General features: G+C 47.7%; 9 protein-coding genes and 3 non-coding genes across 12 annotated transcripts; 7 read left to right on the forward strand and 5 right to left on the reverse strand.

Annotated features, from left to right (window-relative positions):
- Nucleotides 1-57: 57 nt before the first annotated feature.
- Nucleotides 58-1,585, reverse strand: EURHEDRAFT_512452 (FAD/NAD(P)-binding domain-containing protein; the record flags this gene model as incomplete). Its single annotated transcript, XM_040786071.1, has 4 exons — nt 58-612; nt 671-1,039; nt 1,069-1,371; nt 1,436-1,585. 4 exons carry the CDS (start codon nt 1,583-1,585, stop codon nt 58-60), a joined length of 1,377 nt encoding a protein of 458 aa, XP_040642876.1.
- A 350-nt stretch (nt 1,586-1,935) lies between these two features.
- Nucleotides 1,936-4,497, reverse strand: EURHEDRAFT_528164 (fungal specific transcription factor domain-containing protein; the record flags this gene model as incomplete). The annotated part of the gene is made up of 7 exons (XM_040787044.1): nt 1,936-2,499; nt 2,558-3,051; nt 3,105-3,172; nt 3,325-3,503; nt 3,561-4,070; nt 4,120-4,239; nt 4,470-4,497. The coding sequence occupies 7 exons, from the start codon at nt 4,495-4,497 to the stop codon at nt 2,285-2,287; spliced, it is 1,614 nt and encodes a 537-aa protein (XP_040642877.1). The 3' UTR covers nt 1,936-2,284.
- A 766-nt stretch (nt 4,498-5,263) lies between these two features.
- EURHEDRAFT_408456 (3CxxC-type zinc finger protein) lies at nt 5,264-6,043 on the forward strand. The gene is made up of 2 exons (XM_040780830.1): nt 5,264-5,787; nt 5,838-6,043. Exons 1-2 carry the CDS (start codon nt 5,294-5,296, stop codon nt 5,848-5,850), a joined length of 507 nt encoding a protein of 168 aa, XP_040642878.1. The 5' UTR covers nt 5,264-5,293; the 3' UTR covers nt 5,851-6,043.
- Nucleotides 6,044-6,206: 163 nt separating this feature from the next.
- Nucleotides 6,207-8,410, reverse strand: EURHEDRAFT_399470 (uncharacterized protein; the record flags this gene model as incomplete). The annotated part of the gene is made up of 2 exons (XM_040779928.1): nt 6,207-7,946; nt 8,003-8,410. 2 exons carry the CDS (start codon nt 8,408-8,410, stop codon nt 6,207-6,209), a joined length of 2,148 nt encoding a protein of 715 aa, XP_040642879.1.
- Nucleotides 8,411-8,901: 491 nt separating this feature from the next.
- Nucleotides 8,902-10,630, forward strand: EURHEDRAFT_541014 (flavin-containing monooxygenase). Its single transcript, XM_040787381.1, has one exon. It carries the CDS (start codon nt 8,931-8,933, stop codon nt 10,545-10,547), a length of 1,617 nt encoding a protein of 538 aa, XP_040642880.1. The 5' UTR covers nt 8,902-8,930; the 3' UTR covers nt 10,548-10,630.
- A 1,902-nt stretch (nt 10,631-12,532) lies between these two features.
- On the forward strand, nt 12,533-12,637 carry EURHEDRAFT_t19. Its single transcript has one exon. It is a non-coding gene; the product is annotated as a tRNA-Ser (tRNA).
- A 348-nt stretch (nt 12,638-12,985) lies between these two features.
- On the forward strand, nt 12,986-13,093 carry EURHEDRAFT_t20. Its single transcript has one exon. It is a non-coding gene; the product is annotated as a tRNA-Ser (tRNA).
- A 34-nt stretch (nt 13,094-13,127) lies between these two features.
- Nucleotides 13,128-14,856, reverse strand: trm5 (tRNA (guanine) methyltransferase; the record flags this gene model as incomplete). The annotated part of the gene is made up of 4 exons (XM_040787045.1): nt 13,128-14,201; nt 14,271-14,348; nt 14,405-14,506; nt 14,556-14,856. 4 exons carry the CDS (start codon nt 14,854-14,856, stop codon nt 13,291-13,293), a joined length of 1,392 nt encoding a protein of 463 aa, XP_040642881.1. The 3' UTR covers nt 13,128-13,290.
- Nucleotides 14,857-15,136: 280 nt separating this feature from the next.
- EURHEDRAFT_t21 lies at nt 15,137-15,241 on the reverse strand. The gene has a single exon. It is a non-coding gene; the product is annotated as a tRNA-Ser (tRNA).
- Nucleotides 15,242-15,576: 335 nt separating this feature from the next.
- EURHEDRAFT_374256 (DNA-directed RNA polymerase II subunit RPB4) lies at nt 15,577-16,136 on the forward strand (the record flags this gene model as incomplete). Its single annotated transcript, XM_040778619.1, has 3 exons — nt 15,577-15,767; nt 15,833-15,960; nt 16,009-16,136. 3 exons carry the CDS (start codon nt 15,577-15,579, stop codon nt 16,134-16,136), a joined length of 447 nt encoding a protein of 148 aa, XP_040642882.1.
- Nucleotides 16,137-17,900: 1,764 nt separating this feature from the next.
- Nucleotides 17,901-20,545, forward strand: EURHEDRAFT_131300 (putative C6 transcription factor (OTam)). Its single transcript, XM_040777740.1, has 2 exons — nt 17,901-18,584; nt 18,653-20,545. The coding sequence occupies exons 1-2, from the start codon at nt 18,151-18,153 to the stop codon at nt 20,325-20,327; spliced, it is 2,109 nt and encodes a 702-aa protein (XP_040642883.1). The 5' UTR covers nt 17,901-18,150; the 3' UTR covers nt 20,328-20,545.
- A 1,621-nt stretch (nt 20,546-22,166) lies between these two features.
- Nucleotides 22,167-25,617, forward strand: EURHEDRAFT_470838 (Zn(II)2Cys6 transcription factor). The gene is made up of 13 exons (XM_040785316.1): nt 22,167-22,497; nt 22,574-22,607; nt 22,685-22,775; nt 22,828-23,048; nt 23,104-23,484; nt 23,534-23,967; nt 24,017-24,162; nt 24,213-24,233; nt 24,279-24,357; nt 24,410-24,683; nt 24,744-24,924; nt 24,976-25,196; nt 25,275-25,617. The coding sequence occupies exons 1-13, from the start codon at nt 22,405-22,407 to the stop codon at nt 25,541-25,543; spliced, it is 2,445 nt and encodes an 814-aa protein (XP_040642884.1). The 5' UTR covers nt 22,167-22,404; the 3' UTR covers nt 25,544-25,617.
- Nucleotides 25,618-25,960: the final 343 nt, after the last annotated feature.

Consider the following 25,960-nt stretch of genomic DNA (forward strand, 5'->3'; position numbering starts at 1 on the left):
CCAGTTATATTCACCATATCGAATCACGCTATATTTAGAGTACATCGCAGCAAATGGTCAAAGTTTCGAGTGTGGCTGGTTCGCAGGCAGCTTCATAAACCAACCCATATACTTCTCAAGGCCAGGAACTATGCCGGTGCCTAGATACTCATCCTTCTCCGCGTTGGTAAAATGTTCCAATGCTTCCTCCGCATGGACTTTAACATCATATCCATAAACATCCACAACTGTCTGGGGATCGCCGTAAATGTTGCTGCTGCGGACATGATATTCTCTTTCAAGGTCCGGAGCCATAGCTGCATCACGGGCCTGCTGCTTAGGGCCATGCGCTAAGCGCCAGATGGCGCCATTAAGAAACGAAACCTGCTGTTTTAGGAAGGCCTTTGGCATCCGCTCGACTTCGTAGAGAGTTATAGCCTTCCGGAGACTCAGCTTTCCTTGAACGACGGCGCCGATGCACTTTGCGAGAAATGCTCCGTCTTCCATAGACGTAGCAGCCCCTTGAGCCATGTGGTTTACCATTGAGTGTGCTGCATCTCCCATCAACACCACATTTTTCTGGGGGGAAGACCATGACTTCAAGGGCCCGGTCACTAACAGGGCCCAGCGAGACTGCCATAAGTAGAGTGTAAGTAACAGATCAGGATCTTTAAAATGAGAGCAGGCTCACCGTTTCATGGATCATATCAACGATACACTTAATTCGAGGGTCGAAATCCTTGTACTCATTCCGCAATTCCTCGGTGGGGACATCTGGCTGCGTAGCATACACCTTCTCCGGACGATGATGTGAGAGAACTAGGTTGAACAGTTCGCCTGCACTGATGGGATATGTAATGATGTAGGCATTACACCCCATCCACACCTCCATTGTTTGCTTTTGAATAAGCTCTTTCGCAATCGAGTCCTGGCGAATACGTTCATACGGTATAACCGCCCGGTATGCGCAGTTTGTGGTTTTGGCATCCGGTCTCACGTCTGGAAATAGTGTGCTTCGCACAATGCTATTCAAGCCATCCGCACCTCTACACAAATCAAACTGATATGTATTCCCTTCTTTGTCTTTACCGTGACCTTACCCCCGGCCTGGTGGTCAAGCGAGACGACGCGGCTATTGGTGTGTATCGCTGCTCCCAGCCGCTTAGCTGTCACCGCAATACCTTCATGCAGATGAGCACGATGAACAAGCCACCATGGTCTCCCCAATGCCTTTTCAACCACAGGTATATCCGTATGTCCGTCAAGGGTGCCATCTTTGCGACGCATGTTGAGTTCTTCGATCTGGACCAAGCTGTCCTCGATCACGTCGGCGACGTCCCATCTCTGAAGGAGGACTGATACGTTTGGCGTCATTTGGATTTCGGCTCCGATCTGCGTTCCATCAGCACGGGATTTATATGTGGCATTTGACGCTGGTATAGCAGGGCTAAATTACTTCGAGCAATTCCCCAGCAGCTTCTAGAACAGTGACAGCCACCCTTGCGCGACGAAGCGCGATGGCAGCTGCCAGCGCGCCTATTCCTGCGCCAACAATTCCAACATAAACGCTTTGATGACCCTGAAGATAATATAAGATTTCAAGCATATGAGAACCTTCGCTCTGACCATATTTGTCATTTCGGGTCTATGCAAGCTTGGAGTAGAGGTAGGGAAAGAAATAATAAGGCTTGAAACGTTCCTAGCCTGAAGATATTGTCGAATTATTTGCTCACCCCATGACAAGTCGCGGGAATGCGTAGGCATTTATCCTTCCATCTACTGCTCAATCGAACTTGGAAGTTCGGGCCGCCGGGCCGTCGGGGAGTTAGGCATTTTGAGCACACATTCATGGATATGAGGACACCATATGACTGATACGACTCTGAAGTGGGTTTATATAGCTCTGATGATAGCTGTATTATGTAGCTTTTATGCTATTGATTGTCGTCTCATCATACAATGGAAATGCCGTTTTCAATATCGACCATCTCCCAACTACTACTCTGAACATGAGCAACCTTAAGTCTATTACATTCCCCTTTGACACTACTATCAGGGATTTGAACAATTACTTCTCATCATGTGGCTGGCCGGAAATCCTACCAAGAAGGTCCCAGTCCTGCCCGATCATAAATTCCCCAAGATCCACAAGCGGTACCAAGTCGGAGCCACCGAGAAAGAGACCCGATGAGTATTCGGTGGCGAAGTGAGGCGCCAATCTATTATCAGAATACGGCTTTTCTGAAACTGTGCAAGTGAAGACTGTTAGCGGCCACCACAATACAAGGGAAATTCAGAGTAAAAACTAACTCAGAGGGTCCAATATCACAGACAGCTGGGATAGATATGCCTGACGCCGCTCAACGACAGGATTACCAGAATCAATTTGGCGCAGTGTTTCAGTCGCCGTGTCTATATAAGGCCGCGAATGGCAGATCATAGTCCAGGCTGATGGGTTGCGGTCACGCTCCTTTGATGCCACGATTAGGGAGCCGAAAATGACTAGTGCTGCGTTGAATGCTTTTATTGAGTCAATATGGGATTTACCGATGTCCAAACCAGACAGGTTGCGACCTACTGTAATAAAGCGAATAGTTCCATGCATCCAGAAATTCACGTCGCCAGCCACTACCGGAAGACATATTGAATACAGTAGAAATAATCGACACGGCCGATTCAACACAACTAGCAACACTGTCAAGTCTCATATGCTGGAGCAGCCGTGTTTCAGATGTCACCATAGTTTCTTGAGTCTGGAATGAATCGAGGAGGCTCTCCAAGCAGCGGCGATGGACCAAAATCCGAAGGTTATTATACCGCACGTAGAGGATAACGTTAAACCTATGATGGATTACGGAGCCTGCATCCATCTTCTCAATATCCTCGCGGCTCACGGGGTTATCCCAGACTCGGAGTCCCGGAGAAGGAAGCTGTTGAAGACGCCATTCATCGAGTCGACGTTGGCCTTCGAGGATCCCCGATATGGCATCTATAGAACTCGTTGAGACTTCGATCCCTAAATTGGCCCCGTAGCATGATTCTAGTACGTTGTAGAGTATGGCATATAGCTTTCTATATATTATCAACGGAGGGCGCCTCTGCTTGTCAATTTAGTCGAAACTCACATTGCAGCTGTGAAAAAAGAGCCATCCAACGTAGGATGGGATTCGGTTTCCGGGGTCAAACTGAGCATCTACAAGTTTTGAGAGGGCATGTCCGACTTTACGTAGGATTCAGGGACACTGCACAGGCGGCAAAAGGTCATGCTTAAAGTGCTAGGATTATGAAGAATCAGCGCAAAATTTGATAATTCGTCAAGAGAGATTCTCATCGGTCAAGTAGCACACATCCAAACCAGGTGCGCTTTCGGATTTCACATTTCAATGAGCGAAATCCCCGGTTTGCATCCGGAGAGTGCAGGCCTAATTGATATGCCGCAGAAATTGCCAACCCATGAGCGGCCCAGGCCTGCACTGAGTTTTGAGTACCTTGAAGGTACTGGCCCAAGATCAGGAGATATTGGACTTCATCAATCGTCAGTTGTTTAGGGTCATGTCAAGAACATGGTCATTGATACATACCAATCTCAAGACTAGCATTTCTTCTAGAGTCTCGATCGCATAGACCATTTGCCCTTTGATAATACACGTTAGATTCCTGTATTCGCTTTTCTGTAGGAATTTCACCCTTGGTCAATAGGCTTGCTGCGATGGCGAGGACGATATTGAGCAGACCGAGCCAGATTCTGCAAACCTTACTAAACTTCTCCCTCTTCATCTGAAAGTAGGTCTCACAGAATGATGGCTCATGGATAAACGGCAGAAGTTGTCCGGTCTTATAAAAGTACTGCTGGATTAGATTCCATGTACGCTCCTCGCTGGGTAAGGCGTAGATGTTGACTGCCGGGCTCGGAATCGAATTTTCAGCACCCGATTCTGCGCCTCTCGATGGAGGTCGTGATTTGGCTACGCTGATCATTCTGCTGTATTCTCTCTGCAGGGGAGATGGACTCAGGGTTGGCTCCCTGTGCGGGCTTGCTTTTGCTATCACTTGCGATATATAACGCATGAAGGCGATATTGGAAGATGGCCCTAGCACAAATAGCGACCATTATTGGATACAGATAGCCAATTTTCGCACCAAAGAAACCACAATCCTCTTCGTCTGTGAACTTCATTGCTCCTATTCCGTTTATCGAGCTTTCGGACACATCAACCTCTCCTAGTTCCGATATGCTCTGATTCCTGGGACCTGGCGGTACTGAGTCGGTCGGTGGGTATTCCACTGAGTCTTCCGGTGTGTTCGGCTCCCTCCTCGGCTCTTGGCTATTTGCGGGTGCCGAGCTAGAGTCTTGAAGCTGCCATAACCCCATAAGTTTATAGTCTATGTACTTCACATTGAAAACTTCCATTGAAGCCGCTGTAGGTATATATCTTCGAGTTTGTTTACGCTGAAGATATCCAACTCGATGGCCGGAAGCTTCTGCGCACCCCTTCTAGTTACTTTCAATATAGACATGTCCCTAATCAGATATTCATTGCCTTCTATCACGAAATAAGCACCTTCCTCCAGGTCGCTGGTCTAAGAGCATACTTAGCATTCGGTTAAGTCTAACTCTGAAGCAGATTCATGCATGTATAACGGGGTAGAAGTAGTAGTGGACGTCTTTCTTGTTCACTCAGCAGTACTCTGTTCATCTGAAAATAGGTACGTACTTAGATTAGAGAACATTCTGCGATTTAAATATGGTGGGTTAATGGTGGTGGTTATTTGGATCTTTCAGCTCCGCCGCTACCAGATATATCCCACATCCCAACAAACCGATTAGAAAAGACTGGCTGTTAATCTAGAAGCTCTTGCAAGTTAGTTGTAAACTTATTGATTTGCCATAATAATCCGGAAAGTAGTTTTCATGTCAGGTCAGGCTGCGTGGGGCGGAGCTTGGGCCATAGTTCTATTCGCATATATCGTAGTATACGACTCCTCCAGTCTCGCGAAGACAAATAATTTCTTGGGCCACGCTCCATGCTTCTCTATTGACTAAGCCGCTTACGCGGCTAACTACTTATGCATTCGTCTCTATAGAGATATAATGGGGTGTTTTACATCATACAGGCTGTATGTAGCCACCCTATCAGGACGGCTACCAATTAACACGCAGTTGAACAGCACAACATGCGTTACGCATAATAAGTACAATATCTTTGAGCGGGGTATGATTTCTATATAAAACTCATATCACTGCTCAGCTATTTATTGCTCCTAAGCATATCTTACACTTCTCGTTCTCTTTGCTACCACTGTTATAACCAACATGCCACCCAAAAGACAAAAGTCAGCCAAGCGATGGTCCCTATATCCAACACTCCATGATGATGTAGCACGATTGCTAGAAGAAGAAGACCTCGCCCTCGAATTTTATAATATCGACACTGATGAAGGTGGCCGTCACATGCATGATAGTAACATCATGGGTCGATTCATATGCCGCAACGGTGCATGCAAATCCTCCGGATGGTCGAGCAAAAAGATCGCCATAACAATACGGATGTATCCCGGACAGAAATACAATGCCCGAGTGTATCATCAACGTTGCAAAAACTGTAACTGTATCAGTCGACCGATTCTGGACGAGTCATATGCGGAAAGGGTCACGTACAGGATTAAGAAATGGAATGGGGTTGAGGTTGAAAGTCCTCGTATATCCGGTGCAAGCAAAGGCCCACACAATAGCCTGCTGTGTGAGGGATGCAAAGCCGGCCATTGTAGTGAGTTAGGGGGCGGCAATTGGATTGTCCAAATGGAAAGGTGAGTTACTCGATTACGTTCCATTTTGTATTCAATTAACCATCATTCAGATTGACTATCTGACTTAAGGCCCTGATTCTCTCTATTTCCATAATTTATCTGCAGTTTTCTGGGTTTTACTGTTTATAATTTCAATTGCTGTGCTTATTTGGTTATTTGCATGGGTTCAAGTATCGAGGAAAGAGAATACTCAAGTCCACTTACGAGCTTTCACGATGTAACGATCTCATTTATGTTATCTACTATTACCCTGAGGCATCAGCATCTCAATTTGTAGCCCGTGGAAGTATCGATCGAACACTTATTTTTCTTTCTTCCACAGATTTATGATAGGAACGAGCATACAAAATCGAGGCTGGGCTAGCTGAGAGCTCTATTGCCAATTACCATAGCACTTAACCCGAAACAATTTGAAATCCTCATTGCTGGTGCTGACTTTGGTAGAATTTGTGGGGCTTGCACACTGGATTACCTTGTCTAGAAAGTGGCGGCGTATCTATCAATCCAAGACTATTCTGACCCAGAAAAGTAGGCGTTGATGGAATAGAATAATTGAAGATGTCACTTCCTGACGAGCCAATGTCCAGGTTCTCGATTTGTGGCGCATCAAGTCCATCTATTTCTGAGAAATCTGGAAATGTATGTAATGCTGGATCGTTATGTTCGAGAATTTGTTCAATAGCTGAGTAATCGATAGAAGCCAAGGGATCTTCGACGATTCCGGGTGCCGTGATCTCTGATGCTTGCAATGCAAATTCGCTTGAATTAGACGGCGCCTGTTGTTCTTCGTTTCTCTGTTTCTCTCGTAATGCCGTTGCTTGCGCCATGAGCCGGGGCAACGGCTGCCACAATGGTTTATCTTGTTCCGCCGCTTGTCTTTGCCATTGGTCAAAGATATCGGATACGCATGACCATGATCGCTCCAATGGCGGGCTATTCGGGGTAGTACAGAGTTGGGCCAGAAGATAGGCGACTGCATACCAGGGAACACAGGTCTGAAACTCCCATTTCCATCGTGCCATGGTATTGTTCGTCTGCAGCAGATGCGAGAGCTCGATTACCTCGACTGCTTTGGAAAGAAGCATGCTCTGTGTATCTAGGGATAGAGAGGCAATGCTTTCTTGTTTGTTCAAGGGCTGGTAAATGACCAGCCATAGTTTGGCGACGGCTATATGCATAATCTTGGTGCAAGCCCAGTGGAGAGGTATATCGGGGTCGCAATGACGGACATATCGCTCGTTGAGGCGACTCTCGAGGTCCCGGACGAGAGACTGGCGTTCTTCGACATTTTTCAGGCCAGGGCAGATATTCCCGGGCGGGTTGTAAGTCAAGCGGCGGGTGGCCAGAGCGACTTCACATTGAAGAAGGAAGTAGGTCATATCCGTGCAGCCAACACGCTCCTGTGGTAGATACTTCATACCTTCAGATATGTCCTCATCATTTATATTCAAGGGAAGCTTAGTGTCGAAAAAGATGTCATGCAGCATTGGATCTGTCCCCAGGTCCTCTGCTGTCTGGACATCCAAAACACAGATATACCACCACAGACGACGGCGCATCTCTATCTCAAATGGTTCCAATCCAAAATTCGATCCATCTCGATGAAGGCCCAGGCCGAAAGCCAAACGGATGGCAGTAGAGGTCATGGTCCATGCAAATTCCGTCTCTCCTACGCTGCGCAAGGCGGCCAAGTAGATAACGATGGCCTGGAGTAATGTCAAACTCTTGGAGCTCATTATGCGGGCTCTTGGACATGCCTGCTCCGTAGCAAACCTGAAATGATCAACAACCACTTCCTTTCTTTCCAGTAGGAGTAATTCGCATTCTTCGGGGCTCATGCTAACAGCCGCTGAGAAACAGAGGGCAAATAAGAGACACTCGGAGATCTCGTCTTGTACTCTGTGGGAGTTGTAAATGACTTTCTGAATAGTTTGAGAATGAATAATCATAAGAAGCGGTGCTACATTCTGCTTGTATGCATTTAGCAACACAGACAGCTGCATCGCACTTGGATGATAATTAACGAGGGATTGGGCTACAGAGTTGTAGCCAAATATGAACGCGTCGTGGTTTTTATTGCTTGGATGAGTCGTATCCGGATCAAGGTAATCATCAACACAGTGAGACGATGGTTCCAGAAGATCATGCAATTCGGCAATCTATGTCCATTAGTAGCAATCCTCTTTCTAAGGATTAACACCGCAGCTGAACATACTTGATCACTCAAACTCGCCCATAGTCGATTACTCACATACCGACAACATCCGTCTTCAACCACCAGCCGTCCAAACTCCTCTTTCCCATCATTCCCACGTAGAACCGTTTTAGGGTCAGTATGTGAATACGGACATTTCTCAGTACCAGACTCTTCTCTAGGACAAGTTTCTCCACTTGCTCCAGAAGTTACGGGATGTCTGAGATACTCGACTGTATCTTCTAACTGTCTTAAACGAGCCATAACATCTTCTCTGGATGCGCATCGTCGGTGATTCCGAACTGGTTCTGGAAATACACAAGAGATTCCAGCTTTGACGCAATTGGAGCATGGGTCTATTTTATTGCAGCGCACTTTTCTGCGGCGACAGGTGGCGCAGCTGAGGGGTTGTAATCGGCCCAGGGGCATTTTTGGTTGCTTCTCTTAATTTAATGCTAAGCAAATTTTCGACTTCTCAGTATGTCGAGTATGACTGAATGAGATTCAAGCAGATAGCGAATACGTTGAGGGGTAATCTTATCAGATCCGAGATCCGACTCCGACTCCGAGATTTAGTCCGAGTCTGGAACATCAACCGACAGCTATGCATTCAGGAACTCTTATAATTGACAATAAATACAATGTAGTTTAATTGTTGACTAAGAACAATATCGCAACAGCTGTACATCACTGCTCTTCTCTCTTTTTTATTCTGTCTCAGTTTCAACAATCAACGCTTCGGACTCGCCGCTCGGACTCCGAGAGCGAAGTCCGACGAATTGTATGAACCAGAATCTGCCAAATACTGAGTCTATAGCACAAATTCAGCAAGAAATGAACATATAAAATCAATACATCTACCTATCGAAGCCATGGATGTAAAGGCAAGCTTTCAAATACCCGTTACCAGTCAGATAATCACTAAATCAAGCCTACGCTCCGATATATCATGGCACCCAAACCACCACAACCCATGGACGTCCTAATCGTCGGCGCTGGCTTTGGCGGAATCGGCCAAGCCTACTCCCTGCGCAATCTAGGGCTCTCTATGAAACTAATCGACTCCCTTCCCGACGTCGGCGGAACATGGCTCACGAATATCTATCCCGGCGCCCTGAGTGATACGGAAAGCTTTGTTTATCGCTTCTCGTGGGATGCGGAAGATTTGCGAACCTATCCTTGGAGTAGGCGGTATCTTCGACAGCCTGAGATCCTGGCGTACTTGAAGCATTTCGTTGAGAGACATGACCTTCGCAAGTATATGCAGTTCGATACGGAGCTATTGTCAGCTCAGTGGGTGGAAGAGTCCGATGTCTGGGAGGTTAGAGTCAGTACAGGAGAGACCTACTGGGCGCGCTACTTTATCCCTGCTATGGGGGTCTTGTCCAAGGCGAATTTCCCTGCCATTCCTGGGTTCGAGTCCTTCAAAGGACGGATTACGCATACATCCCATTGGCCCGCAGACCTGGACGTAACCAACAAACGCATTGGTGTCCTGGGCTGCGGCGCCAGCGGTGTCCAAGTAATCACCAATATTGCATCGCACGTCTCGTCGTTAACTGCATTCATCCGACACCCGCAGTACACCCTACCCAGCAACGATAGACCCATTACCCCAGTATACAGGACCTGGGTGAACGAGCATTACGACCAAATCTGGGCACAGCTCAAAGCCTCCTTTGCCGGCTTTGGCTACGTCGAGTCTAATCGTCCATTTTTCTCCGTGGATCCTGGCCGTCGCGAACAACTCCTTGAAGACCTCTGGAATAACGGCAACGGACTTCGTTTCATGGTCGAGCATTTCTGCGACATAATTACCGACGCGGACGCCAATAATTCGGTATGTGACTTCATCCGCAGGAAGATCCACCAAATCGTGAAGGACTCAGAAAAGGCGCGCAAACTCATTCCCAACGAGCGCTTCGCGAGACGGCCCATCTCCAATGACGGATACTACGAGACCTTCAACCGGGAAAACGTGTCCATCGTGGATCTAAAAGAGACCCCGGTCGAGGAAATCACACCCGATAGTATACGAACCGCAGACGGAACCTGTCACATCCTCGATATAATTGTCCTCGCTACTGGCTTCGATGCCGTCGAAGGCAATCTCCTCCGCGTGAATATCGCTGGTCGCGACGGCAGGTCACTCAAGGATACATGGGCAGAAGGTCCAAAGTCCTACCTTGGTAGCTTCGCAGCTGGATTCCCGAATATGTTCATGGTGAATGGGCCGAAGGGTGTTTTTGGGAATGTGATTCCGGCAATCGAGGCTAGTATTGAGTTTATCACGAATGCTGTCCAGCGTGCTGAGAGTGCCAAGGAGAAGCATGGCTCGAGGGGGGTTGTGGAAGCTACATTTCAGGCGGAGAGTGGGTGGGGCGAGAGGTGTGAGCAGGCTGCGAAGGGGAGTCTTTTCAGTGAGGTGAAGGATTCTTGGTTGAGTGGGGGGAATGTTCCGGAGAAGCCAGTTGGGGTGAGGACGTATCTCGGTGGGTTGGGTAGTTATAGGGCCATGGGGAATAGTGCTACGAAGGATACGTGGGAGGGGTTTGTGCCGCTGTAGAGACAGCTCATTCTTGATTCAATCGATTTGTTTAAGGGACACCTCGCTTGTATAAGAATGTATATTCGCTCATAGATGAAGGCAATTTGTATAAATATATAAACATAGAAAACAATTCACACAATCAGTTATGCAATCCTATTCAACTCGTCTTTGCCATCTTAGCTCTGTCCATAGAGACAGACAAATGAAAACGACTGCCTGCTGGTTCTCTTGAAGAAATTCCACATTGATTCAGAAGACACCACATGGTGACTATTATTGTCAGTTCCTTCTCTGCTTGTCAGTCTTAATACAGTGGCTGTATTCATTCTAATGTACACTACATGCTCTATCGATGGAAATCCGCATTCAGACTTGTGGGTTATGGGCTTCGTATGTAATATATAAAAAGTGTACCGCAAAGACTCGTGGACAATTTGCTTGATATTTTGCAGCATATCATAAATTTTAATCAACATATCATCTCATAAATCTTGTCTGGCTTTGCAGGCTCATCGCTCAGTAGCTCGGTTCCACAATACACATCCAAAGTTCAAGACGTGATGGCACTCGCAAAAAGCTTTCACAAGTGCTTCACAACCCTTATAGCTTAACAGCAACAAGTTTCTCTGGGTCACTCCTATCCGGATTTTTTCTTTTCTTGCGGCTTGCGTCGGCAGGCCATAGTGATATCGGGTCCTGGAAAACGTCTGCATCTCTATAATCATCAGGAAATGTATCGCTGACTCCAGAAAACGGTATCCGAATCCAAATCGCTATCCGCTGGTTCCACCCTTGAAGCAATGGCTTCCAGATTTTCAATCCGCGAAGGTCGGGCTTTTTGAATACCATAATCGCACCTGAGACTGAACGGTAATCAAGCGCGTAGGCAAAGTGTTCATGGCGTAAAGGCCAGACCTGTATTCATTATCTTGTGACCATGTCGTCGGGATCAGAATGAAGAAAGCTAGGGTGCAAGTCAGCGCAGAGCGGGACAGCCCGCTGAACAATATGTCAGGGATGGGGAAAGAATGAGCTGATGAGCTGAATCTCTCTATGGATAATAGGATGAGGCGGTTCCGTATGGTCTGTGTGGTGTATAAATTAAAATAAAAGAGGAGATTAGCAAGCTTGAAAGTGCTGTAGCAGAACCTTTACTGTTCAATATTCACTGTGTATATCCGCCACATGGTCTTTGGAGGTGTGTTTGTACTACGATTCTTCTCTTCGTTGCCCCTAACTGTGCTCTGGTCCAAGCATACGGTCTAAAAACTGAGTACAGGCCATAATACAGTTTAAAGCGTCTTTTGCTACCGGCTTGTCGCGACAGCAGTGTAACGGCTCAGCCCAGCGCCTTCATCAGCAAACATCATCAACACGGCAAACAATACCATGGAAGCAATCAAGACAAACAAGCTGCTTAGCGAGACCACACACAACCATATGGGACTTCTTCACGTAAATAGACTTGCCTCTTATTGTCTTTTCTTCTCCAGTTTTGATATTCTAGTCAATGGCTACACTGGTTTAGGTAGGAATATCAATTTGTTAATATCTTCTAGCTACTGAGCCCGTGACAAGCAGGGCACTTGAAAATACTGCAATATATCCCAAAGTTCTATCTCAGCTTTGCTGCTATAGCTTAGGTTATTATAGACCCATCAAGCTTAATGCTACGAAATATACAGAGGGCTCAAACCATTCTACTGGCAGGTAGTTATAGCTTTTAGGGGCAGCTTTTTCTGATACGCTTTTCTATGGATATATATATATATTTACCTTCGATGGAGCCAAACATGTGTCCGCATCAATATAAATCCATGGGGTAGAAAAAAAAAAAAAAAAAAAAAAGAAAACGAACCAGAATACTCACATGGTTAATAATGCAACCGTATTCATCTCCAGTATTCCGAGCACAAACAATATACCAAAGACAATAGGGTCAAAATCCATATTACTATATTTGGTGATAGAAGGCTAAATGCAACATTTTTCAAGAATTGGACACTTTGGCCGAGTGGACTAAGGCGCGAGACTCGAATATGGATTCTACCATATCTGGATATCTCGTATCTTCGGATGCGCAAGTTCGAATCTTGCAGGTGTCGTTCTTTTTTTTGTTTTGTTTTTTTCTCAACCCCGAGAGGCTGCCGAGCTCAACAAACATTTTACCTCCTTGAAAGGATGGATCTAATCTACGATCTCTACATGAGGGGTCGTTCAACTAAAATTCCTTGCATGTCGACAGCCTATAAGTATGTTATATACCACCGAGGATTTTTTATGTTTCATTTTTATATTAATACTAGAATAAATTTTGCCTCGTCAAAAACCAGATCCTACGATAATTAGAGTGAACGGAGCAAGAAAAACTAAGAAAAAGCCGACATGACCCCGAACCATCTTTAACAAAATAGCTCATATGTTGGGAACCGAGGAAAACCTGCTACGGAATGGACACTTTGGCCGAGTGGTTAAGGCGTGTGACTTGAATATGAATACTTCTGTATTCGAGTCGATATCACATACGTTCGCGTTCGCAGGTTCGAATCCTGCAGGTGTCGTCCGCTTTCCTTTTTGTTTTTTAATTATTCCCCACCCTCTTTTTTGTCTTGGTTGAACAATTTCTTTTTTATTATTTGGATGCTTTCGTCCAATAGCAATGGCTTTTGAATACCTAAGTTCTAATAAAATGACTTTTGTGTTTTATGTATATACACGTAGCCCAAACGCCTGCATAACTCGTACTCGTACCAAGGCACTACCCCGTCCTAAAAGCCACTTCCGCCGGCAACCGGAAACTAGCACAGAACATCTGCTTCTTCGGACTGACCAGCCGCACATTATGAATCTCAAGCTCCGGATACTCGGGCGTAATCGTGTACCCCAGTTTCTCAGAAATGCGCTGACAGATATCAATGTGGTCATCGCATTCGTTCTCCGAGTGTCCTGAGAAACAATAGACGTGGACCATGGGTAGAGGTTGCTGGGTCGTAAAGAGGGACTCATGGCCGGCGTAAACACCCGCAAATGCGTCGAGGAAGTCGATTGCTGTAGCGGGGAGGTTCATTACGTAGTGATTGAAGATGGAGGGACGGGTGTATTCTTCAGGATGGCGTGGGGGTTCTTCGGGTTTTCGTGCGCGTTTCGGTTTTAGACTGACGGTCAAGGGTTCGGATTTGAGGAGTTCCTTGGCGGACCATGGAATAAATTGCCTCCCGTCTTTGTTGAAGGGGAGCACGAATTGGTCGACGTGGTTCATTTTCATTGCTTCTTGCATGGCTTCTGTTCCATGAGGGTTGAGGTCGTTTGCCCAGACAAAGATCTTGCGCTTGCCTGCTGGTATGGCGAAGGGGCCGACGCCTGCCATTACATCGCAGACCATTTCACCGGGGTGGAACTTGTTGACTAACCGGCGGTGCTCGGTTTCAAGGCGGCTGTTGTAGTATACGCGCGCGTAGTCGAAGCAGAATTTGCAGTCTTGCTCATGAACAGTGACGTTTGTGTCGTTGTCGCCGGCGAGGAGCTCGAATGGGAATGTGCGGAATTCGCTGTGGGAGCCAACATCCTCGATTTTGTTGATGACAGTTCGGATTGTTCTGTTTTTGTCCTTGAGGATCTCGGCGATCAGGTGTTTATAGGGGAGGTATTGTTCGCGGAGGTTGAGATGCACTGCATAGCCAGCATTAGCATCCTTTCTTTAGATGCAAAAGGAAACATTGACCCGTGAAAGCAACTTACAGACATGGCCGACCTGAGTGAAGCCCTGGGGAATCTCATCGAGTAGATCCTCCGGCATTATTGAAGCTATGATATCAGCTGCATCATGTTAGCACCCCGTCAAAATCACCACAATCTCAACCATAGAAGCTCACAATAATTCCAATAATCATAGTCCAGCTCCAAATCAAACGGCCTTAATCCCACCGTCCCCTTCTCCACAAGCTCACTAATCTTCGGCGACCACGTCGCAGCATCTACACCATCAGCCCTCACTCTGTCCCACCCAGAAAAGCGTGCGCATACCATCATATCTAACATCCTCCCTCAACAAAATCCCCCTCCTAATCTCCGCATTATCCTTAACCTCACGAATCGAATTCAACCGCGGCAACGCCAACATATCCCTACTTTTCAGCAACTCCTTGCGCACATTCGAAATATCAGAGGCCTTGTAGATCGCCGCCGCAGAGACTGGTATTTTCTTCTGGAAGAATGAGCGGTCCAGGACTCGCATTGCGCGGTTTATGGGTGGGCGAAACATCTCGGGGAGGTCGTTTGAGGGTGGTGGGGGGTGGGAATCGTCGATGTTAGTTTTAGGAGCCATGGGAGGCTAGTAGAATGTGTGCGGTTTGGCAAAAGATATTTGATGAGGATTCAATAGTGAGTCGTTGGATGTGCCTTTGTTGGAGTAATTTTTTGGCCCCGCGATCTTATCAATACACGTGATTTATCACTATCGCATACAGGCTGCGGAAAAAAATGACATGAGAGCAGAAAAAGAATGAGAATGAGAATTACTCTCAAAAAAGCGCTGAAAATATGACACAGACAAAGGGGGCGCATAGAAAATGAAGGAGAGCACAAAAAAAAAAGGAAAAAAGAAACGACACCTGCAAGATTCGAACTTGCGCATCCGAAGATACGAGATATCCAGATATGGTAGAATCCATATTCGAGTCTCGCGCCTTAGTCCACTCGGCCAAAGTGTCGATTGTTGATTGGATGGTTGCTAATGTGTTTTATGAATAGCTCTGCTGTGTGCCATGTGATACAGCAAGACTTTAACAACCACCTTTATCAACTAGACCAATTTTAAAAAGGCAATCATTACAGAACTAGCAGCTCTTTTCTTCATAGTAAATATTAAACTATATATACCTACGAGCGAGTATCGCAGAGACGGCGGTCAAAACCTCACCGCCCGGAATTGCCAACGCGAGTTTTCCAACATCACCAACCTCCCATTAGGAGCTCTCAGTTCATACAATACGACTTGCCGTACCAGAAAATAAATCACCACCTTCGAAATCACTCAATATTCACAATGAGCGTCCAACTCCCCCCAGCGACACACCGCAAGCGCGCCCTGCCCCAAGGCGAACTCGAAGCCGCATCGACCCTTAGACTCGGCGCGGACCAGAACACGCATACCCTCTCGCTATCGGAAGCGCGACTGGTCATCAACAAGGTATTGGAGAATAAGCGACGAGGGGGGAAGAAATATGAGGAGCCGGAGTGAGTCAGGCCAATGTTGGCAGAAGGTGGGTTGGGAGGTTGAAGTTGTCGCTAACGGTTAGCAGGAACCTGACAAAGACAATGCACTATCTGGAAGCGTTCGCGCGATTCAAGGATGAGGAGAATATTAAGGCTGTTGAGCGGTTGTTGAATTCACATACGGAGTTGGAGATGTTTGAGCGGTCCCAGTTGGGTATGTGCCCCTACCGTTGGATCTACGCAGGATGCTAATACATGACAGGGAGTCTGTGCTGCGATAATGCAGAGGAAGCCAAGTCGTTAATCCCAAGTCTGCAGAATAAGATCACCGATGGGGATTTGCAGGAGCTGTTGGATGAGTTGACCAAGCTGCGGAACTTTACGGAGTAGATGGACTTCGTGGGGTTTGTTTGTGTCATTATACAGGGATAGCATGGAGTTTTTGGCGTTTGTGTTGATATCTGAGATATAAGTATGATAAATAGTGCATGAGATAAGACGGCTTGATTGTTTGTAAGGTTGATGCTGGTATATCTGGTATCTATGGTATGCCAGCGTGTTCCGATTGATGACTTTGTTATGCATCGTTGAGATAGTGATTTTGCTTGCGCTATGATCCGCACTGGCGTCTAGAGTTATCGGGATATCCTAGGTCAATACTGGGCATGAACTGTAAACGGCCAAGGAGACATTTCTTAAGCTGTACCCCTCGCGCTCCGTGCTCATCCCATACATCATCATTCTTGGGTACTGGGCACTGGGCACTGGACACGGAATATATTAACCCGGCACAATTATCGCCAAGGGCAGCCGTACAACCCGGCCTGTTGTACTCCGTCATGATACGGGGTGCGGGGATATAAAGTCGTGGCTGTTTATTCACATACATAGTACATATAGTACCAGTAACTCATTATTTTACATCCACGCCCTCTGTACATAGCAAGGTTACCGCCTCCCATCTCAAATATGACTATTGCCACCATAAGCAGTAATAGACACGTGATAGTGAGGCGAAGTACTCCGCACAGTCAATCATGACGGCAGCTCGTCCGTAGATGTACCGATTGGGTAGGAGATCGCACCGTAAAGAGACAAATCGCCACCAACTCGTATGACTCAATTGTATGACTGTGGAAATTGATTTCGTAAGGAAAATGCGACTATAAATTACCTGCATGTGGGCATATAATACTCTGTTCCGTGCTTGTATATGAAGTCCCGAGTTTCGATATCATGTAGTACGGAGTAACTACAAAGCACATGAAGTGTTGATTAGTCAGTCCAGTTCAGGTATGATGTTATGTCGAACACAGCAGAAGGAACCAAGATCATCCCAGTAGTGTTTAAAGTCTAACCCACCAATCAGTGTGTCGGTAATTCTCGACCGACAAGGCTTCTGTGCAGAAGACACCTTACCAAGTCTGGCCTAGTGTCAGGGCAATATGGGGGATCCCCACTTATTGCAGAGCCGATCCCCGTTGTCGGGTTTGATGCTAACCTATTGGGAGAATTAAGAGAATATCATTGGTGGGCTGGATAGGTTTTATCGGAGGATGCTGATTGGCTGGTGTTTGTGAATGGCGAATGACAGGATTGTATGTATTCCTTTGTTCTGCTGTACAAGTACTACTCTGTACTACGAAGCACGTACATCTACCCTGTCCCACTTGTCCTTGTAGTAATGTACACAGTAGTATTCTATCTCACAAGTAAAGAAAGGTCATGCCATTACTACACGCTACGAAAACCATCGGAAGCCAACGTGCCCAACGCCAATCCAGTACGTAATGGAGCCTCCGCCAGCCACACGATCCAATCAGAAGCCACGTACTTATCTGCGCGCCAGAGAAAATGTTACGTTTGGAATATGGAGAGATCCGGAAGCATTTTGAGCCTGTGAGGTGTTTCTGTTATCCAATCGACAACATATTCTTTCTACTAGTTCCAACGTCACAAATTCAACTTCATTCTTTCCATATCTCTCTGTACTTGTACTCTACTACTGTTATACTCCTCTAGAATGACCGAGCGTTCTCTCCGCTATCTGGTTTTCCTGCAGTCCCTGGCCCCGGCTGCTTCTTGACTGATTCCCCGTTTTCCGCTCCGCCAGCGGACTTTTTCCTCCGTCCTCTCCTCTCTTTGATAGCCTCCTACCCCCCTCTTACTACGGAGTACTCGTACTACCAGAGCTTATCTGATCGGCTGTCTGCAGCCACATTGCAAACGCACACACATAGACCGACAGATCCTCCGCTCTCCCAATTGGCCTGTGGCCACCAACCGCGGAGCCCTTCGGAGGATCTTTCATCGCATTCTCTATCTGCTGTCTTGCGATTACCTATCTATCTTATATCAATTCTATCTGTCTATTCATCCCTCTATCTCTCCCTTGTCAGCCAAAATGGCCGCCGTTATCACGCTCCAGTCGTCCTCCGCGGCTGGTCCGGCGGCCCCGTCTTTCCAGCAACCGCAGCAGCCCCAGTCTCAGCCTCATTCTCCGGATTCGCAACCATCGCATCGCCGTCGTCTATCTCGTGCCCAACATCAACACGACGGTCCTCCGTCTACGCCGTTATCCCCGGTCTCCTCGACCCTGACTGCCTCCGCTGCCCGTGCTCCCGGCCGGGATGGACCCAGTTGTGACGCTTGTCTCCGCCGAAAGAGCCGCTGTGCTATGAACGAAATGGTCAACAAGTGCTATTCCTGCGATTTTCACCGGCAGGAGTGCACCTTTAACCTTTCCTCTGGCGCCACTCGTCCCAACACTGCGGAACCCCTGTCAAAGAAACGAAAGCTTGAGGACTCGGTCCCGGAGGATGCAGAGTCTGTCAAGAGGTATGTTCACCGATCTCGGATATATCGATCATATGTTCTTTTATACTAAACGTTGAATCCTTCCGCAGACCATCGACAGTTGCTTCCACAAAACAAGGCCAGGGCCATTATCTAGTCCCCGGTTTCTTTGATCAATCCATCCAGTATATTGGATTGACTACCGAGTTTGAACCCGCCTTGTTGGACCACGTTCCCCTGGACCAGAACAACGAAGGCACGGTATCCAACTTTCGTCTGCGGAAGCTGGGTGACGATACTTACATCCGTGTCCGGAACACGATGCCTGACTCGGTCTCGGTCGACGCCATCGAGAGCCTGGTAGCTCCTTATGGTGCTACCTTGATTGAGAAGTTTTTCGAATATGTCCACCCTACGTTTCCTATTCTCATGGAGGATACGTTCCGCCAAACCTACCGCACCCGAAAGAACCTGTCGCCACTCTTGCTGGCTGCTGTTTATGTCTTGACACTCAAGTTCGTGGACATGCCAGCGTCTCAATCCGTTCGAAGACCCGACGTTGCACGACTGGAAAACACAGCTCTTAAATTACTGACGGAGTCGCTCCCCCGAGCCACGGTGGCCACCATTCAGGCCGGCCTGCTTCTCATGGAGAAATCGACCGTGGCGACCAGAGCGTTGAACGCACAGTTGGTGACGGCTGGGTTTGAATTGGGTCTGCATCAGGACTGCACCCATTGGAGGATGGACACCTGGGAAAAGGGTCTTCGGAAACGTCTGGCCTGGGCGTTGTACATGCAGGACAAGTGGTCTTCCCTTGTTCACGGACGCCCATCGCACATTTTTGCTTGGAACTGGACGGTCAAGGACCTGGTGGAACAGGACTTCATCGACGCGTTCCACGCAGATTCGAACCAGGACGATACTTCTGTTGGGCACGGACCGCTGTATTTTTGTCACATGGTGGCTTTGACCACCATCCTCTCGGACATCCTGGATCGATTCTACACGTTGCAGGCTATTGAGGACTTCAAGGCCTCCGGCGGAAACCGAACTCGCATGATCCTTGAACGAGCCAAGCCTGCACAGATTCGCCTGAAAGAATGGTTTGGACGTCTGCCTCCGCAGCTCAAGATGGATACGAGCGGTGACTTGTTCGACACCATTACGGAGGAAAACGCCCGCAACGGAGCTTTGCACCTGTCGTACTTTGCTACTGAAATTACCCTGCACCGATGCATTATTCGATCCCTGTCTCCCGAAACCGCCGACGCCTACCTGTCTCACATTTGCCGCTCCGCTGCCAAAACGCGTCTCATCTCCGCCATGGACTTTGTCAACCGACTGCGTCCTGCCCATCTCCGATCCTTCTGGCCGTCCGCATCGCGCCACAACTTCACACTCATCGGCTCGTTCGGCATTCTCCTGCGCGTGACTGCCCCTACGAAGGAGGAATCCGAGTTCTACCGCCTCCGACTCTGTGAATATCGCTGGACGTTGAGCGTCAGCAGGAAGAACGCAGAGTTCCTCGACTTCTCCCTTGACAGTCTAGACAACGCCACGAACCTCGACCGATACGTCCCTGACAAACCCGCCATCGACGAATTGATGCACAGCGCCGTCAAGCCAACCATCACCTCTCGTCCGGTCCCTATCATTGCACTCGACGATCCCGATCCGATGCTTGAAGCTGGAGGTACCTCGTCGGTGATATCCGGACTAGCTTCGCCAGCGACATCGGCCAGTGACGAGAGTTTACGAGATACCCCAATTCCGCCATTATAAAGGGAGGCTCCGCTTTACCTCCCTGTCTGCTGCTCGCGGTTTACGAATTTCCTTATATCCACGCCTTCTTATGACTCGCATATAATATGGTCCGTCCGATGTTTATTTTATAGGACCTGATCTTTTGACAACTCTCGATGATACGCAATACGCGAAATGATGATTACCGCATGATTATGTACATACTACTGCTGTTTCGGTGTTGGCTTGGACATAGATTACATTGATTGATTGATTGGTTGGACTGGAGCATAGGATAGAAATTTATTCTTCTTCATATAATTCGAGGAATTTACTAGTCTTGAGTAGCACCTCATGTTTGTACGTACTCCGCGTGTCCTGAGGCATTGGATTCCCAAGTGGGGAAATGATGGATTGGCCTTGCAAAACAACCGCAACGCTGACTGACTGGGCCAACAACTAAACAGCTACACAATGTTACCTCGCAACCGCCTCGGCCCCAAATCACTTGGTGGATGCGTATTCGCCGTTGTTTCTACACCTTCGGAACATCTCCCCGTCTACGCACCAGCCTCACGTGTCTCAACCACCGACATAAACGACCCTTTCTCGTTCTACTTTGCCTTTTATCCCATTACCAACATGGCGCTTTTCCGTCCCAGAGCCAGTACCTCTCAAAACTATGCTGAATAACATTCCACTTCTCAAGTCCCGCATGGCCTCTGCAGACCTCACCAACATGCGCAACGTCCCCATTTGGCACGCAAGAGATACCTCTCTCCGATCCCTGTACCGGATCTATGAGGCCATGGTTGCACGTGAGTACTAACTACGCCATCGGCCCAGAGATAAGAGTAATTTGGTACCAGAACCGGCAATCGTGGGCTATCAAGCGCCTTCCAGACCCGTGCGACGAGGATCCTGTTCGGTACGTCCTTCTTGCTTACATCGCCGAAGAACTCGCCAGGGCGTTTAATTAGCGATTGGGTCTGGGGATGCAGCGGGATAGGAATAAGCATGTTTCCCGGAAAATGTTTCATGAGAACTTCCGCCGCAATTTCATCCATCGTGAAGTTATTGGGTGGCATCTCAGTGGAACATATATCCAACGACTGAAAGCACCTCATCTTCAGTGAGCCCCTTGTTCTGCTCCCTCACATACCTCAGCAATGCAAGAGTGTCATCCATATCCGGCCCCCGCTCGCTATGTTGCATCTCGTTATGAATGCGCCTCAGCTTCCGTTTTAGCGCCCACTCCAACGGGACAGCAAGAAAGCGTAGATGCGCGCCCTCCCACAGGACAATGTTCTGTTCCTCTGCCCTTTCAAACAACTGCACTCTGGACCTGTCAGGAACGAAAATGCCGTTTCCTCATTCACCCAGTTATCGCTAAACTGCAGGTGCTCTGTCGCGTTTATGATAGCAGTGCGCAATGACTCCTTGACGTCGTTGTCGTGTGCCATTCGGGCTCCAGGAGATAGTCAAGGTCTCCTTTTTCTTTCTCTATTTCGTAGGAAATTGATGGCCAGGAAGCCCTTCCTGCGGAAAGTAGATGATGGGTGCGAAGGCGAGAAGCAACTCGCTTTTGCCGATTTCGTCTCCAAGAACTTCGAGGCTTGTAGGACGGGTAGTACTGTCTTAACTGCAATATTCTCTCCCTTCGGTCTAGACTGCTTTCTTGCTTTTCTTGAAATCATCAGCGTTGAAACACTGTTTTACCTCGTCCATTCTATCTTGCTAGACGGGAACTATTTGATGCGCTGTGAAGCCAGAGGCAATTTTCAGAAATCCATGTAACTACCCCGCGGTTTATTACCCGCCAAGTCAAAACGTATGACAATGATATTCCCTCCTATGTAAACAACACCCATACATCTCACCATATATATATATACTCTGTACCTTAAGCCCTGGTTCTGAATTGGTCAAGTTCGGTGGTAACAGTGACGGTCCGTCGGCAAAGAGGTGTGGGGAGTAACTGGGGACCGCTTCCGACGCGCTTCACTTCACGTCAACCACCAATTAATTACCACCCCTATTGTAAAAAAAACATAAATAATATCACTGTGCAACTAATTGATATTTCCACATGAAGCCATAATATTTCTTAGCGAAAATGGACAGTGAGCTCCCACGAACCCGCGCCATCCATCGACGTCCGCCCCGGGCCTCTCGGGCCTGCGAGACTTGTCGGGTTCGGAAGACAAAGGTATGTACCTATTTGGACACCCCCCCCCCCCGCAAGAAAAGCATAATCTGGAGAATATGGAGACTGATTGTTCCAGTGTGACCAAGCTCAACCGTGCTCCTACTGCGCTTGTATGTCTTCCCGAAAATCATTTAAATAATGGTGCGCGCATAGAACCTGAAATGTATTGTTTATGCTTATTTCGAAGACCATTGTCTCGACTGTGTTTACAGAACTGGCGCAAATCAGAGCACAGCGACACCGGAAAAGAGACATAGTCGTATCAACCAGGTCCAAAAGTATGTCACACGTCTCAATTGCAAGTCTGATGTATACTAAACGTTGATCCAGAGGCAGTGGAAGTCGACCATCACCATGGCCGGGAGCAAATCAGAATACTCAACTCATCCAAGAAAGGGAAAGACATTCACGCTCGCCAAATATCTCATTCGAAGACTCGCGCTCACCGCGGATATCTTGTGGAGAGGAGAGTGGTAGTGGGTTGCAACAGAATCATGCAGCTACGCCGATCACGCATGGAACTGACAACCGCGGTGATGATTCTATAGTTGGTTAGTTTCGCTCCATACATAACAGACTGCAAGCTCTAATAATGCATTGTGACAGATGCTCCGCTATGCGACTCTGCATCAAGGGACGGTTTGAGCGGTATTAATCTCCATACGAACGGGACCGAGTTTTATGGGAATTCGTCGAATTTGGCGTTTCTTGGAAATTTGTATGCGCGGGCGCGAAAGCATGCTGGGAATAGAGCTTCGCATGGCCCCGGTGACTTCCAGTCAACGGCTGGTCCATCGCAGCCTCACGTAGAGGATAGGCACAAGGAGGACAGTGCGAAGACTACGGACAGGACACAGCTATCGATTGTTAACCTGTTGTACAATCCGAGCTACCAAAGCCATTCGCCTTTGCAGTCACCAGAGAAAGACAAGGATAAGACCGTACAAACAGACAACTCAGAAGCACCTCCAAACAACATAATCCTAGGTTCGTCAACGTCCCATGACCAGTAACAACCCAACTAACACCATAGAAGGCAGCGGAATAGCCCCTGTAAACCACCTCCCAAATGGGTCCCAGCTTGAAATTGAAAAGATCTTCATCAGCAGCTACTTCTCCAACAAACACTACATTCACCCCATGCTTTGCAAATCGTCATTCCTGCGCCGCTGCGAACGCGAGGCATTCATCCTCTCCAAACGGCATTTGTTTGTTCGTGGATCCTCGAACTTCGCAGGCTTATACTTTGCTGTTGTTGCGTTAGGTGCTATCAACGCTAGTCCTGACGAGACGTCCTTGCTGGACCACTACTATACGTACACGCCGGATCCCAGGAGTTCGGGGATAGGGAGCGCAAGAGGTTGTTCGGCGCTGGATTTTGCGAATTACTATTTTGGGGCTGCGAAAAAGGCTTTAGGGGATGTGTTTGAGAGCTGTTCGTTGGAGAGTGCGCAGGCGCTAATGCTTTTGGTACGCTCTTGTCCCTATTGCGGAGTGTTTTGTGTGCTGACGATGATAGAATGTGTTTTGTCAGAATGCGTTACGGCCACATAGCTGCTTTATGTATAGTGGAATGGCTGTGAGGACGGCGGTGGCTATAGGGTTGGCTTCGGGGATGTCGTCTTTGCCTGCTAATATGCGGAAAGAAGGGAAACGGACGTGGTGGTAAGTGTGGCCCTAAGCACAGTGCAGTTGGATAAGCTAACCATACGCAGGTGCATATATTCGCATGAAATGTACGTCATTTCTACTGATTCAACAGAGCAGACTAACCAAAACAGAGAAATGTGCTGCTCCTCCGGCCGCCTAGATAGCATGAAACATCTTGACTACTACCAAGTTCCTCTTCCAACACTAAAGGTATCCTCCCATCAAAACCAACACGCAACACAACAAACACTGATAAGCAAAGACAACACCAGGCCACACCCAAGACCCCGATGCAGAAGACAACGACGTCGCCATGATCCCCGTAATGGTAGCACTGGCCCAAATTATGACCGAAGCATCACACCACCTGTACCATTCGAACAAACGTAGTATGCACGAGAGATCGTTTATAGCGATGGATCTTGACACCAGATTGTTGAGATGGAAGGATGATTTGCCGGCGTTCTTGAATGTTGATGCTGCATCGCTGAATGACCCGGAGTGGGCTTTCAAGCAGAAGCTGGTTTTGAGGTTGAGTGAGTGCCTTTGAGGTTAATTGATTGATTGTGCAGAGAGTTGCTGATGGAATGGAACAGGGTTTTATAACACGCGGATTCTTATACATCGACCGTTTTTGGTGGCGTCAACGTCGACATCGATCTCTACATCAGAGCAAATCCCCTACCTCAACCACATCCACCTCTGCCTCACAGCCGCCCGATCAAGCATCCAAATGCAGTACGAATCCTTTCTTCATCGAATCTACATCCGAACCTGGTACCCTCCCCATCTTCCCCCACTAGTCCTAATGCTGAGAAACGAATGCAGGTGGTACAATACAACCTACGCTCTCTACAGCTCCATGATCCTTCTACACCTCATTCTAGCAGGCGTACCGGAAATCCCCGAGGAAGAATTGTTAAAAGATGTCGAAAAATCTTTGGATATATTCGAGTCAATGGGGAATGTTGTTGTGGCGAGACGCTGCGCGGAGATGATAAGGGAGGTGTTGGATGTTACGAGGGAGTATTTGAGGAGGAGGCCGGCGGGTCATGCGCAGGTATTGAGACCGCAGTCTCAATATCAACAGCAGATGCAGCCAACGTTACAATCTTCAATTTTGGGAGCTGGGCCACCTACGGCGATGGCGAACGAGTCCCCAGCACTACAGCATCTACATTATACCAACGCTGGCACCAACAGTCTCAACAACTATAACTTCCACTCGCATCCGCAGACTTCAATTGCAGACCTGTCACCCACGTCCCCCGACGAGAACTTCTTTTTCTCGTTATTCGGGCAGGAATTCCAGCCTAATACTAGGGCAGAGATTCTGGCGAATCTCGTCGATCCGATGATTCTGGGGGATTTTGCATTTGGGGGTGGGGTGGAGTAGATGTGTTTGCGGTGTTTTTTTTCTGGATGTAATTAGGTTGTTTGATAGATATTACAAATTGAGGCTAGGATGTCGATTTTTATTTCTATTAAACCAAATTGATACTGGAGTAGCATTATGCAATAATCTATATCGCGCAACGCAAGCTCATCAGGAAAGGTCTTTAGGAATCACATCCTGAGACCGGGCCGTTTCTTTGTCAGTCTCAATTGTAATTTATCCATCTCTTTGCACGCTTCGTGGATTCGGTCACAGAAATTTCCTTCCTGGTCAATTCAACGTCCTCCAGGCTAAAGTCATTGAAATCGAGATCGAGAACAGAGAAGAGTGCTCAACGCAGGATTCGTGCTTGTCTTAGGTCCAGGTCCACGCTAGATCAGACTTACGTATAATTCGACATGGGCTTCGTTACGGAAT

Source organism: Aspergillus ruber, assembly GCF_000600275.1.
Source record: "Aspergillus ruber CBS 135680 unplaced genomic scaffold scaffold00002, whole genome shotgun sequence".
Classification (NCBI taxonomy): domain Eukaryota; kingdom Fungi; phylum Ascomycota; class Eurotiomycetes; order Eurotiales; family Aspergillaceae; genus Aspergillus; species Aspergillus ruber.